This window comes from Heteronotia binoei, chromosome 7, assembly GCF_032191835.1.
Source record: "Heteronotia binoei isolate CCM8104 ecotype False Entrance Well chromosome 7, APGP_CSIRO_Hbin_v1, whole genome shotgun sequence".
NCBI classification, from domain to species: Eukaryota; Metazoa; Chordata; class Lepidosauria; order Squamata; family Gekkonidae; genus Heteronotia; species Heteronotia binoei.
The window spans coordinates 71,515,330-71,530,708 of NC_083229.1; the positions used below are offsets into that span (position 1 = coordinate 71,515,330).

The 15,379-nt window shown below is 44.6% G+C and overlaps 1 protein-coding gene across 3 annotated transcripts in view; it reads right to left on the bottom strand.

The window, feature by feature from the left end:
* Nucleotides 1-15,379, bottom strand: part of SPIDR (scaffold protein involved in DNA repair) — a 293,362-nt gene that overhangs the window by 109,720 nt on the left and 168,263 nt on the right. For all 3 annotated transcript variants that reach the window (XR_009555667.1, XM_060243829.1, XM_060243830.1), the window contains exons 9-10: nt 5,160-5,364; nt 2,649-2,923 (exon numbers count right to left, since the gene is read on the bottom strand). Coding sequence is in view for 2 of the 3 variants with exons in the window: in XM_060243829.1 (XP_060099812.1) it covers nt 2,649-2,923; nt 5,160-5,364 (480 nt within the window). In the remaining variant the exon portion in view is untranslated. The remainder of the gene's footprint in view (nt 1-2,648; nt 2,924-5,159; nt 5,365-15,379) is intronic.

The window sequence follows — 15,379 nt, forward strand, 5'->3', positions numbered from 1 at the left end:
TCTCCCTCTTCTACCTTGGAGATGGCCAGAGGTCTCAGAGCTGACCAGAAGGGGGGTGGTCACATCGCTTTCCCCCTCTTCTGCCTGCTGGTACCTGCTTATCTCTCTCTATTCCTTCTGCGGGTTATCAGCCTTCTCATTCTTGACTTTCTGGGCTTCCTTCATCTTATCACTCCTGCCCAATTCTTCTCCCATCCCTCTTGTTGGCCCTGCCCCCCCAATTTAAACCAGGACACCTTGTTCTAAGGCAGGGTAAGGCTACTGCTCACATGTCGGGCAGTGAGGGTGTTGGGTCCTGCTACACCGCATTGTTGCAGCCTGGAGCCAGCTCTCCTCCTCAGCTGGCAGATGGCCCTGCATCTCCTGTGGTGGCTGCACCGGACTTTCTCCAGCCGCCCTGTCCGGACATACCTCCCTCTCCCATCGCTCATATCTTGCCTGACAGGACAGGTGGCAGGAACCTCCTGCATCAGCCAACACAGAGCTGTGCTCTAACGACCACTCAGCAGAGCTGGGTGGAACAAACCCACTGGCTCCACCACAGCTGACAGTTCCATTGTTCTTGGCTGTCCAGGAGCCAACAGGCCAAATGCCCAGAGGTCCCTCTGGTGAGCTGGGTTGAGTGGGGGGGGGGGAAGGAGCATTGTGGGTTGGGAGAAGCCTGGGGGGGGGGGTTGAAGTCATCCAGGGAGAGTCCTATACATGCCATCTTGAGGTTCATGATGAAAGGAAGATGAGATAAACTGTTTATTATGCTTAACTTTGATAGTGAACAGAACAAAAATACTAGAACAAAGCACAACCATGCCCAACCCCTAGGCAACTTCAGATAGGGAGGTATGAATGAATGAATATTTATTTACAGTCAAAGACCATTATTTACAAGCCACAGGTGATTGACCATAATACATCTTTATTAAAACCACCAAAAATATTCCAAATAGTATATTTGATCATAAAAACCTTCAAACCTTATAAGAATCCAAAAAGTCTAAAATAAGTCTAAAATGTCAACTATAAAATCATGTAAATACTACAATTCAGGCAAGTCATACAAATCATACAGAACCGCGTTTCTTATTGTGGAATTTTACCAAATAGTAACAGAATTTAGCTATTTGTCTGGAGATAACTGGATTTTCATCAGTTAGAGGCTTCTCCAAGCAGGCTTTGTTTGCATCCGCTATTGTTCTGCCTAAAAATCCTTTTACTTAAAAAAAATAACAGCTGGCAATTTTTGGAAAAATGTTAATTGAACTATGTTGCCTGATCCTATGCATATTTACTTGGATGAAAACCCTTCCAAAGTCAACAGAGTCACCCACAAGAAACCACAGAATGTAAGGCTGAAATCCTATTAATATTTCAGGAAGAAGGCAGATTTTGTAAATAGAAAAACATGCTTATTGATCTACACCACACAGAACAAAGCAGCTGGGAAGACAAGGGAAATATAAAAAATAATTTCAGGTGGCTAATTAGAATCAAGATGCTTAAGTAACAGAGCGATACATATAGCTAAGATTGGATTAAAGCAGCTGATAAAATTTGTGAATATTTGTTAATTGTTTGTTTTAAAACGATGGACTGTGCCCTTGTATTAAGCTCTTTGATCCCAAATGTTTTCACATCATGTTCTGTGAATTTGCCTTAAATACAGTGATACTCTAAAATACTGTACTTAGTTTGTTGCTGAGTTTAGAAGATGTTGCAGCCTGTCTCAGCCTTCAGGATAAACATTAAATAAATTATATTAATTCATCCACTCTGCTTAACAATTCTAGCAGCAGTAAACTATACCAATTCTTCTTCCCCTCCCCCTCCGAATTAAACCTGAACATTCATAGCAAACAAAACACAACTTATACAATATACCAAGAATACAGAGATGCAGAGCCAAGACATTTCATCAGGATAAGAGTTGCTCAGTGTAGCAGGAATAATGTAAAGTTCCTTATCAAGATTACCATTGAAATATCTTGTGTCTTTTGGGGCTTATTGTTTAACTACAAATTGCTGGGGCCAAAAGGCTCCTCTTTTCAAAGCACTTGTGAAATGCTTCATCCAATTTCTCTAGATAAACAGAAATTAAATTCACTGCTACCTGACCTCAGGAGATGGGGAGAACAGGAAGAGGAACAGAAGCTACGATGTAGTTTTGAAATAAAGCATTACACTGATTTTAAAAATTAAATTAATAGAATGAAGAGTTTGAAGGAAAAAAAATAGAATGAAGAGGACAAAGAGACTTTTAGGGCCAAATGTAACACACAGTGCTGGGAGTTCTGTGTCCAGAGCTGCCAAACTTTTTTTTTTTAAGCACCATACATCTGGTGCCCAAAGTAGACTTGGGATCATAGCAAACGGGGAGGGGCAAGTTTATTCCTTTCCCTGGGGCATTTTCTCAAACAGAAACAGCCCTGGGGATGTTTCCACTACTTTGTGCTACTTAACCCAGTGGAGCAAATCCCTAAACTTATGAAAGATTCCTTGTGCGCATTTCAGTACTGAGCAGGTCACTTTGTTTCTTGCAATAGCATCCCATTTTGAGCCAAAAATGCAGGTTCATTTTGGTCATGGAAACATCATTACTCATACTAGCTCACCTCTTTACTCTGCTTCAGAGACATCATATTGGGTCAACTTACCTAACATTTGGCAGATCTGAATTTAGTAATGGTGCTGTGCTTTGGGCAGGGTCATTTTCTTGCCAATGGCATCCAAACCCTTCTTTAGCAAGAAGATAATACACTCTTTGAACAACCACTTGCATCTGAATTCCTCTTCCTCCAGTTCTTCCTTGTGTCTCCACAACATCAAGAAGGGAGTCACTCAAGGAAGTAACTGCAAAGGGGGATAGTTTGGGCTCACTGTTGCTATGAATGTGCGTAGCCTTCAAAGCCTTCATATTAGGACAGGAAACCTGGCAAAAACAAAGCCATAAATCAAATCATTGAGCAGATTACAAAAACAAGAGAAACTATTACTCCAAATTTAATTCTAGGATTACTGAGGCCAGTGTTTACATCTAGGCTGGCATCAGTTTCTAACAGGAAAACAGAGACAATCTCTGCGTCTTACCAGGAGAGAACCTTTTTTGCATTCTCTAAACAACACTGGCCATTCAGGAATCTCTAGCCTCAACCAGAAACTGGAGACTGGGTAATTGGGATAAAAATGCAACCATAACCACATAATTATAGCCATGGGTAAGGCCTTGCTTCTATCTGCAGAAGTTCAGCAGATACTGACAAGATTTTTCTTTTCAAAAAGCTCCCAAGGAGAGGAATACAAGGGTCTATGGAGTTCTGACCATGCAAAAACTACACTTTAGCCAAAGACAGGGCTATTCTGGGCAGATGGCGAGCCTCTCTCCCGCACTATGATGAGGTGGAAGACTGACTCTGCCATCCAACAAGGAAGAAACTAAACCAAACAATGCTTTGAATACTACTGCCACCTCTTTCAAACAGGTGTTGTAGGTTTTATATTACTTCCTGATAGTGCTAACAGTAGAGAGGATTGTTTCTAGCTCTAAATAATATTTGATTTTGTTTAAAAATTGAAATCAACAATTGTAGTAATGTTTTTCCTCTTATCTTCCTCAAAACTTTCTTGTCATTTCAGGAAAAAAACACATAGAACCTATTCTGACTTCAAAACTCATAGTAATGTTACCTCTCTGGACATTGCCATTGATCTGGCCCATTGGCCACATTCAGACCTCAACTAGTTTATGTTCCTGGATTTTAAAGATGGATTTTTACAGCTATATTCCATTTCTACCAGAAATTGGATTACTATGGAAGTTGAAGGGAAGCTTCTTCCTTTGTTTTGTTTAAAAGATGACTGTGCCTGGTACTACAGCGGATGTGCTATCCCAGAATTTAAGAAACACATGAGTCTCCTCGGAACGAAAATATATGCATGATTTTTGACCCATTTCACTTTGATGATTGAAGTACTCTGGGCTGCAATGAGGGTAGCTTAACATGATACTAAAAGACTAGTCACAAGATCCTAAAAACAACAACACACGAACAGGTCCACATTCTGTCCAAGATGATGCACTATGCGGGAGAATCAACTAGCAGCCTTATTTATTTAATTTATTTACAACATTCATTAGCTACATTTCTATGTCATCAGTGGAAACTAAAGAGTCCAGTAGCACCTTAAAGGCTAACAAAATTTGAGGTAGGGCATGAGCTTTTATGAGTCACTGCTCACTTTTTCAGATAGAATGTGAGTCCATCTGTCCTATATATTGGAAAGTGGAGTGATTTCAGATGCCAAATGACATTAGCATGCAAATGACAATACAAGGTGTGATTGGATTAGGTGTGATATGCAGGGAGGTAGAAGGTGTGGAGAAATCAGCAGTGGTAATTACACAGGAAGCTTCGGCTCAAGATCCACCTGGACTGAATATAGGGATTGCTCCTGGCATCCACCTGGACTGAATATAGGGATTGCTCTCTTTTTATAAAAACTATGATGGAAGAATATGGAAGCTCAATAAAAGGGGAAAAAATCAGCTGTTTGCATATTCAGAGGGGAACTGAACATTGTAGAAAAACAAGGGGCTAGCACTGAGAACAGTCACTCGGTATCTTCTCCCTCTCTAATGACAGCAAAACTTAATCATGTAAGAAGCTATCATACTTAATCATGTAAGAAGCTATCAACTTAATCATGTAAGAAGCTATCAAGCTACAGCAGCAACACTATTTAACCCAGTAAGTAGGGTTGCCAGCCTCCAAGTGAGGCCAAGAGATCTCCTGCTTTTACAACTGATCTCCAGCTGGCAGAGATCAGCTCCCCTGGAGAAAACGGCTGCTCCATTGTACTTTGGAACCGTGCAATGCTGAGGCTCCTCCCCTCCCCAAACCCTTCCTTCTCCTGGATCCACCCCCAAAGTCTCCAGGTATTTTCCAACACAGACCTGGCAAATCTACAGTAGTAAGATTTCAACTCTCTCAGCAGTTCAGTAAATCACATGCTAAAATTTTGCTTGTAAAAGCATGATTATTCATTACTGAACAGTATTCAAGCTGCTCAAATGAAGGCTACAGATAGCACATGAGCATTCTTGCTGTTTGTGAACATTTGGTACATCAATATGGTACAAAGTGTTAAAAATGAAAAGCAAGCTTTACCTGATTAACTGCAGATGCTTGAGGTTGACTTTCTTTTGTATCAGATAAACTGAATATCTGGGCCAGAGAGATGTTTCTTTTAGTAAGCAATGGCTCTTCAAAACATGGCTTACTCAATTCTTTTGGTTCTTTGAGAAAGACCTTTTGGCTAAAGTAGGTATTCAGAATTACTGGAACATTTTCATTTGGCAGAAGAAGTTTTTGCCTGAAAAAAAATCATGAGCCCATACTCATTGCCTTGTAAGAAATGAAAGCTTCCAACTAGTAAGACTATAACACCGAATGGAAATCTGATCCAGATTTATAAACTTATTTCTTTACTACATACTTTTAAAATGGTTTCAGTAACTATTTAAGATTTAATATAGTTTAAAGAATGATCACAAAAATATCAATATTAATGAAAGTGCGTTAAAAGAAGTCTGAATTTGAAAGCAGTGTTCTATTACATGCTATAAGAAACTCTTTTCTTTATCATTCTAAGATGTGTAAAAAGGATTTTAAAATAGGTTTAAAACCCTTTTCTGCAACAGAGTCATAATATAATTTGGCTGTTTGCTATTTATTACATATACAGCAGTTATCTCCAGTTTGCGCAGCAACATCTCAACATTTTATGTTCCACATATTTGTAGTAAAAAATTCTCAGTTTTCTGTCTTTATGAGCTCCAGAATACCTGCCATTACCTCCCCAAAAGTCGTCTTTCACTTAGCTAGGGAATAAGTCAGTCTACTCTCTAACATTACAACCACCGCTATCCTGCTTTTTAATAGACAAATGAGGAAATCTTCAGATGCCTGCCTCTTCACAGCAATTTGAACCAGACTGAAAGCATATCAGAGAGGTAATCTGCCGGGAACATAGACTATTGATGTTTCAACTAACATAGATCTCTTAAAGGACTCCTTTGCCGCCTTAGAGAAAAGATCCAAATAGGCAGCCGTGTTGGTCTGAAGTAGCAGAACAAAATAGGAGTCAATTGCACCTTTAAGACCAACTTAGATTTATTCAGAATGTAAGCTTTCATCTGAAGAAGTGTGCATGCACACAAAAGCTTATGTTCTGAATAAAACTAAGTTGGTCTTAAAGGTGCAATTGACTCCTATTTTGTTCTACTCCTTAGAGAAAAAGATATCTCATACTGGAAAACAATATTACATACCTAAATTAGGCAACATGCCATTCCTACTTTCTAATTAATACTTTCAGAGAAAAAAATTATTTACATACTCAAAATATATTTGTAAAACGAGCTGATAAAAATAATTAATAATTTTTCTAAACATAAAATTCTCTTGAGACGGTATATGGGTCTTCCAACATTTGTGAACAAATCAAATCTTCCAGAACAGTTGTAAATTACTTGACTTCAACAGTAATTACAAGACTCTGGGGGAACAGGCTGCTAAAGCAAGAGGCATATGATGGGAGAAGACATAGCCAAGTATGCATGTATTTAATTCAGTATTGTACTATGAGAAAAATAAAACAGGTCGAGACATTGCTTAGTTGTATTATTGTACTTATGTTCTTGATCCAGATTTCCAGGGTTTTTAATTAGTTCCTCCTATTCACTACCCAGGGGGGGGGAAAAAACCATGAAGCTCACTTGTACAAAAATTGTATGACAAATTAAACAATGGGGGGAATATCACTCCCAGTTTGTTGTAACAGGGAATTCTTTATTTTTAGGTTCTGTCAGTTCAGTTAAGGACATCCAAAGGATGCTGCAGAGAAGGGTCACTAATTTCTCCTGCAACTAAACAGCAAAGTATGGCAGCTGAGCAGATTTAATATATGCAAGGCTACTATTTGCACTGGGCACTAATAAAGCAATTCTAAAATTAATGGAAGTTGAGTGATAAGCAAATCCAAAATAAAAAGAATGGCTAAGTGCAACTAGTAGCTGAGGCATTCCTGTTTATACAGTACTGTACTTGGGTCTTTTGGGGAGGATTGTTTTTAAGGGAAAGTTTATTAAGACTGCTGATGGAGACTGACTGGTCAGAAATTACAGGATAAAGAATCCCCAGCAATCTTTAACACAGGAAGACAGCAGGGCAGCATATTGAAAGAAGATATGGTAAGATGTGCATATTGGTAGGTCAAGATGACGGAGTGGTCTTGCAAGTACTGGAAAAGGCAGGAGGCATATAGTGGTGAAACATGAACTAAACATGGGACTGTATCCAACAGTCTAAAAACCCTAAGGAACTTCAGTTTTCTTAAGTGCAGGGCAGTGATTTCTTTCCATTCTCTTAAGAGCCACACTATGCTGTTCCTTGTGATCCACTAACCCCCATAATAAAATTTCAAGTTACTGCAGTAGGTGTGACTTATTACAGGGCCCTATTTGTGGTCCTGCATGGGAGGGGGAAGGCAGCTGGGCAGCAAGCAGCCATGATAGCCATGTTCAAAAGGTGGAATGGCTGAAAAGGAGGCTGCGCAGCTGCAGTGGAGGGAAAAACTAGCCCTCCCTAGCAGGCCAATGGCTGATCTTAATATGGGCCTGGGATTGGGGGGTGGGAAAGCTTTATGTGCCACCCACCCCCCTCCTAACCTGGCTGCTTGGTTTCTTTCAGCTGGCCCAACCATCCCTCCCTATGTTTAGTATTAGACTGAAATGTTGTGTTGGTAGCAGACAGCCCCTCCAGGGTGTAAGTTATTTGGGTGGTAGCAGGGCAGATGTTTTATTTGTATTTATTATATCTTCTTCTCTGCCACAACATTAAGGTGGTATCAACATGAGGCCAGATCCATTTGGGGTGGAATCGGCCCACTTGCCATTTCCAGGCATATGGAGATGTCCTTAAGAGATCTTGGGGCGAGGGTACAAAGACATGCCCATGTCAGAGGCTGCACATGGGTCACCCCTGCAATTAGAAAACAGAGGAGACAACTCAGTCATGATCATCCTTGTGAATCCCCAAGCCTGCCATTCCATGGTTTTCCCCATTCCAGCCACAGGGCGCGGGAAGGGTAAGTCTAAACTGGATCCGATTGATGTGCTAATGCTGCTTACAGCTGTAACCAATAAAGTTGTGACCATTTTATTCCACATTTATCTGAAGAACACAGTGTGTGACTGTAGTTATTTGGGTTGTTGTGGGGATCCTAGCCTTTCCTACACCCTCCTCTCCTATAAGCACTGGGATTGCAAACAGTACTAGCATACTAATATCCAGCTGTTTGTAACAAACAACTGCTAAATATATATCAGAAAGTGATGAGTCAATTGTTTCACTAGATGCATATCCTAGACCTAGGGAATTCCTTTTTGCTGCTGGCAGAGAACTGCCCAATGTCAAGAGTCATCCCTTCTGTATTCCTCTTGCCATGCATTCTGTAATGTAATTTTGCCTGGGTGCATTCCTGCTTAGCTTTTCTCCCTGCACACTTATCTGGGGAACTTATTATTCAAGCTGCTTCCACTGGCCTCAAGGTCAGACGCTAGTGAAGTAAAGATTAGACACCTGGACTCTAAGACTTGGGGTGGGAGGGGGTCCCGCCAAAAGCTATTCCTGCTTTGCTTTCCCATGCTTATGTGCTTGAAATGTAACAGTTGGAGCGAGAGGTTAAAACAAGAATCATTGGGCTAAGACGTTAGTCTTAGCAAAGATGGTGTACTGCCTTAAGATGCTTATGGAATAAACTGCTGAATTGTTGGACGGTATTATTCCTTGACTCGAGGTCCTGACACCCAACTATGTTGAATGCTTTATATATTCAAGTTAACACATGCATAGGTAGTTGATTTCTCCTAAAGAAAGTTGAATACTGAGGCAGAGAAATCAAACAAAAAGGCTTAGTACCTTGACAGTTATACCTATTGTTCTCCACAGCAGCATTAACCCACTGCTCCCTAAATCAGACAGAATTTGGATACAAGAGCACTTAAATTGTTTTTTCTTGTATAACACTGATGGTATACAGTCTTATTAGGAATGAGCAATGGAGTTACAACAGTTATTAGCAAAAATCAGAGACCTACAATCAAAGTGGATTGCTAAATTGAAATCAGTTGCCTCCTATTCTCCCCAGCATTTCATGCTCACTTAGAAGGCTCAGAAAGCGTCTACATCTTAAAAGTTTCCACAGACAGAAGAATTACATTGGTGTCACTTTTCTCATCACAGTGCCTCAATTTTTCTTGGTCTTGTCTTCTATTCGGTCACCATTCACCTTTCTTTGGGCTCTGAGTTCTAGTCCTATGCCTCCTCTGTCACTTCTCTTTGAATTGCTCTGATTCTTGGCTAAGCACGCTGCATTCTTCTTACTCTCTTCCTGCCAAAATCTGGCCTCTCTCGCCCTTAGGCCTGTGTGAAATTTTTTCCACACAGCCCTCTTGCAACTCCCTTTTGCCTTCATCTTATCTAGCTTTCCCTGCAGTTCCTGTTTCTCAGTCCATGATGTACTTTGTCCTCTTACTTTAGCTACACTTTTTCTGGGGCATTCATTCATTGAGATACGACTATGGGAGATCTCTCGCCTAATAATCTCCCCACAAACTCAGATTTCAGATTGTTGGCCCCTTTAGGTGAAGACAAAAGAAAAACCTGTATTATTATTTTCTTTCTCTATGGAACTATAGTAGCTGGGAGGGAAGGGATTTCGAGGTAGGAAATGGCCTCGGGGGGAGGTTTAATCCCAAACTTTCAAAGCTCCAAATCAAAGCACCTTTTCTCCTAAAGCTATAAAATTAAAGAAATTGGGAGATCTAGTCATGGATCTCTCTTGTCTAGTCAAGTCTGTAGCTTCTTATTTACTGGGTGGCATTCAACAAGGGAAGAAACAGTCAATGCCATGTTAGAAAGCAGAGGGCTCCTTTTCTCCTTGCTGCTATAAACAAAGAGAAAAGGACAGGTTTCTTACCTGTAACTGATGATCTTCGAGTGGTCATCTGTGCAGTCACACATATGGGTTTATCTGCAGGATCGAGCCCATCTCGGAGAATTCAAAGCAATCCTAAAGCGTTATTTTTGGCGCGCCTTTCCCCTCGTCCCAGGGAGGGGGCAGCGATTGAGCATGCCCAGACGAGGGGGAGGCGGCCAACCCACTCAGTTTCTTCCCGCCGCCGGGTAGGTGTACAAAGTGAAATGATGTGATAGTCCAGCAGCGGGGAAGGCTGGGTGGGTATGTGTGACTGCACAGATGACCACTCGAAGATCATCAGTTACAGGTAAGAAACCTGTCCATCTTCATCGTGGTCTCTGTGCAGTCCCACATATGGGTGACTGGCAAGCTACCTTGCAGGAGGCGGGTGCTGGATCTGTAAAGAAGATCTGCAAGTTAGAGTAGAATAAGCAGAATAAATTTGTACTCACAAAGTCCGCAGATGACTTAGTCGAAGATTGATCTCAGCACAGCCTGCCCAAAGGATGTGTCGCGCCGGGCACGAACGTCAAGAGCGTAGTGCGAGGCGAAGGTAGATGGGGACGACCAGACCGCAGCAGCGCAAATGTCCTCCATCGGAACGCCCTTACAGAAGGCTGTTGAGGTTGCGACAGCTCTGGTAGAGTGAGCTCGCAAGTGCTCAGGTACGGGCTGCTTAGCGTGGAGGTAATCCACTTGGAGAATCTTTGAGTTGAGATTCTGGCACCCTGATTATGGGTAGCATAAGAGACAAAGAGTCTATTGTCCTGTCGGAACTGTTTAGTCCTTTCAATGTAGAAGGCCAGAGCTCTGCGTACGTCTAGGTGATGCAGGGTGCGCTGGGCTGTGTCTGTAGGATTTTGGAAGAACGCAGGCAAGATGGAAGGTTTCCCAAGATGGAAAGGCGATACGACCTTAGGTAAAAAGGCAGGATCAGGGCGCAGCACCACCTTGTCATGGTGGAAAATAGTGTACGGAGGGTCCGACCTGAAAGCGCAGATGTCGCTTGCTCGTTTGCCGGTGGTGACGGCTACTAGAAGGGCAGTCTTCCATGTCAAAAGGTTTAAGGAGATGGAACCCATTGGCTCAAATGGTGGCTTCATTAACTGACTGAGGACCAAGGATAGGCTCCAAGCAGGTTGTATTTTGCGAATTGGAGGGTGAAGGTGAAGAATTCCCTTCAGGAAGGCCTTAGTGGCGGAGTGCGAGAATACAGTGGAGCCGTCAATGCAAGGATGGAATGCCGAGATAGCTGCCAGGTGCACCTTCAGAGAGGAGTGAGAGAGTCCAGCTTTGGAGAGTGTCAGGGTGTAGGTTAAAATCTGATTGATATTGGCCGCCTCAGGTTGAAAGGAATGTAATTCCGCATACTTAGAGAAACGCTTCCACTTGAGGTTATAGGCCTTTCTGGTGGCTGGTTTCCTAGCATTGAGGATGATATGCCGGACTTCTGGTGTGAAAGTTAGGAATTGATTCTCCATGCTGTAAGACGGAGGAGAGTAAGGTTGTGATGAAGAACCCTGCCCTCTGCTGAGAGAGGAGGTCCTGAGTCTGCGGGAGGCGGAGAAAGAGACCGTGAGACGGCAGAAGGAGAGTGGTAAACCACGGTTGACGTGGCCACCACGGAGTCACTAAGATGCAATTGGCATTGTCCGTCATGATTTTCTGCAATACTCTCGTGATGAGAGGAATTGGTGGAAACATGTACATTAGGCCGTTCCAGGATTGCAGGAAGGCGTCCCCTGCTGACAGTGGAGACGGCTGGCCGCGGGTGAAGAAGCGCGGGCATTGAGTGTTGTCTTGCGTTGCAAAGGCATCTATGTCCGGCGTACCGAACTTCCGAAACACGGGAAGGAGATAACGGCGGTTGATGGACCACTTGTGATCGTTGATGGGATGTCGACTCAGAGTGTCCGCTTGAGCATTTTGGACTCCGGGTAGATGCACTGCAGATAGGAAAATGCCGTGGGCAATGCTCCAGTGCCATAGGCTCAAGGCTCTCTTGCACAGTCTGATGGAAGCAGTGCCCCCCTGTCGGTTTATGTAGAAGACAGTTGCAACGTTGTCCGAAGCGACTTGGACATGCTTGTTGTGGAGTGAGGGAAGAAAGGACCGCAGAGCCCTGTGGACTGCCATCAACTCCAGGCAATTTATGTGAAGGGAGCGTTCGTATTCTGTCCATTGGCCCTGTACGGTGAGCTGTCGTAAGTGGGCTCCCCATCCCCACTTCGAAGCGTCCGTAGTGACAATCACCGAGGGAGGAGTCCGAGCAAAGGACATTCCCCTGAGAAGGTGATGGCGCACAGTCCACCATTTGAGAGACGGAATGATGTGAGCCGGGACAGTGAGTAAAGTGAGCTGATGTTGACGCTGAGGATGAAAGGTCCTCACGAACCAAAGCTGAAGAGGGCGCATATGTAGCTTGGCAAACAGGAGCACAGAGGTGGTGGCGGCCATGAGGCCTAGCATCCTCTGAAAGGTGAAAGCTGTCTGGGAGCGATGTAGAATGATGTCCCTGGCCAGAGACATGATGTGTTGTGCTCTGTCTTCTGGTAGATATGCCTTGCATGACAGAGTCGAAAGATGAGCCCCTATAAATTGAATGGATTGAGTAGGTGTTAGGTTCGATTTGGAGGTGTTGACTTGAAGGCCCAGAGTGGCCAGGAGGGACAGTGTCACGGAGACATCGGACTGGAGCTGTTCCTTGGAGCGTGAGACGACCAGCCAATCGTCTATATAGGGGTAAATGGAGATGCGCTGTTGTCTTAGAGTCGCTACTACTACTGCCATGCATTTGGTGAACACTCTCGGGGCTGTGGAAAGGCCGAAGGGAAGGGCGCGGAACTGGTAGTGTTGATCCCCTATGGCGAATCTGAGAAATCTCCTGTGATGATGGCTGATGGAGAGGTGAAAGTATGCATCTTGGAGGTCTATCGAAGCCATCCAAGCTTGTCTTGGGAGCAACGGAAGGATGGATTGGAGTGTGACCATCCGAAATTTCTTGTGATGAATATGGTGATTGAGTTTTCTGAGATCTAGAATGGGACGCAGGCCTCCGTCCCTCTTTGGAACAAGGAAGTAGCGGGAGTAGAACCCCGTGCAATGGTATGGGGGGGGACTGGTTCTATGGCCCCCTTGGCCAGCAAGGTTGCTACTTCCTGGATAAGATGGGGTGACGGAGGAGTAGAGATGAACCTGCGGTGAGTTGGGGTCGAATTGAACTCTATTGAGTACCCGTTTAGAATGATTGAGAGTACCCAGGAGTCGGATGTTATGGTTTCCCAGTTGTGGAAGAACGGCTGAAGTCTGATGTCGGTGAGAACGGGAGTCGGAAGGGAAGCAGGAGAGTCAAAGAGACTGCTTGTTGGTGGGTGTTGTCTTCTTTGAGGTTTGAGGGCGAGCCCTTTGTTGGAATGGCTGCTTAGTTTGGGTAGGCTTGCGTCTCCAGGACTCATTTTGACGAGGAGATCTGGACCGTTTGAAGTAATTGGGCCTCCAGGGCCTTTGTTTGGAAATGGATTGTGGCTGGGTGACTCCTAGCCGCTTTGCTCGTTTCCTGCTATCGTCGACGTTGGTGAGTATGTCATCCGTAGTAGCATTAAACAGTCCTAGACCATCAAACGGTAAATCCTCAATCTTGAATTTGATATCCGGCTGTAGGGAGGAAGATCTGAGCCATGCGTGCCTACGCAGGGCGATGGCTGAAGCTAATGCCTTGGAGGAGCATTGGGCTGCATGACGGGCAGTATTTATCTGCTGCTTGCTCACTCTAGAAAGTTCCTGCAGGGCATGATTGGCTTGCTTTTGGGCAGCTTCCGGCAGGGCGGTGACCAAAGAACTCAGTTGTGATGTAAGGTTGTAGGCGTAAGCGGAAAAGTATGCCATGTAATTATGGATCTTGGTAGTCGCAGTAGTGAGGGAGTAAATTCTTCTCCCAATGGTATCCAGTTTTTTACCCTCCTTCTCGGGAGGAACAGGGTGCCTTGTTTGTTTGGATTTAGAGGAAGAGTGGACGATCATAGAGTTGGGAGCTGGGTGACTAAAGAGGAATTTTGACTCTGGTGCATGCACCTTGTATAGCGCCTCAACTCTCTTGGACGTCGGAGGGACAGAAGCCGGCTTGTCCCAGGCTTCCTTTAGGGTTTCCAAATGGACTGGGAGCATAGGGAAAGAAGATCCCGTAGGGAGGTCTGCATTTACGAGGTCATAGACCACGTCAGATACTCTAGGGACGTCTGAAGTTAGCTTCACGTTAAGAGATGTAGCCATGTTGGATAGAAGGTCAAGGTATGACTTAGGGCCCTCGGAAGGAGAGAGGTCTGCTGGCTTGGCTATGCCTGAATCTGGAGAATGGAGGTTTGAAGCTGAGGAATTGGATGATACGGATTGTTCAGCCTCCGAGTCATCTACTGTGTCAACCTCTGGAGTTTTTCGGAGCTGCTCAGGTGCAGGAAGCTCCAGTGGAGGTGGTTGTGCCGGCTTGATAGGTGACAGCAGTTTAGGCCTGGGGTCACGGTGCTGATGAGGAGACTGGTCTCGGTACTGATGAGGAGACTGGTCTCGGTACCGAGGGCGGTCACGCTCGCGGGAGTAATCCCTGTAATAAGCTTGTTCTCGGTGTCTGGAGTTTTCACGGGCCCGAAAGTCGTCTCGGGTGCGATGTCTGTAGGAGCCGTAAGAGGGCGATCTATAGTATCTGTGGTATCTGCGAGGAGATGGGGATCTAGACCTCGAAGGTGAATAATAATAGTAACGGTCTCTGCGTCCACTTCGGGATCTATCCTCTCGGAGCCGAGGAGGCTCTCTCGGAGTCGAGGGGTTCCTCGTTAATGCCGGTGAGGTGATCGGTTGAAGCGGTGAAGTAATCGGTTGTAGCGTGGGGAGCTCACGGAAGCGTTCCTGGAGAGGAATCGGGTGCTGGCTCCTGGTCGAAGTCGGGGACTCGGTACCTAGGATTTGGTCTGGAGGTGACTCGTGCACCGATGGTGATCTAGAACTAATGCGCACAATCTCCAACGGCGTGATGGCCGGAGTCGAGGAGGATGTCGAAGCCGAGGCAACAGCCGTCATGGAAGGTCGAGGCGTAGGAGGCCTAATTATGACGACGGGTTCGAGGGGAGGTCGAAGCGCGGCGTCGGGTTCGAGAGTCTCATGAGCCAGTTTTTGCTTCTTGGGAGACTTCGGATTCGAGGAGTCCTTCGGAGTCGAGGTCGAAGGGTCCCTCGGGATCGACTCGGTACGATGCCGTTTCTTGGAGTCGTCAGACTTCTTGTGGTGTTTGCCGGATTTATGCTTGCTGGGAATCTGAGCCACGGAAGCAACCGGCTGAGTCGTTCCCTTCAGAAGT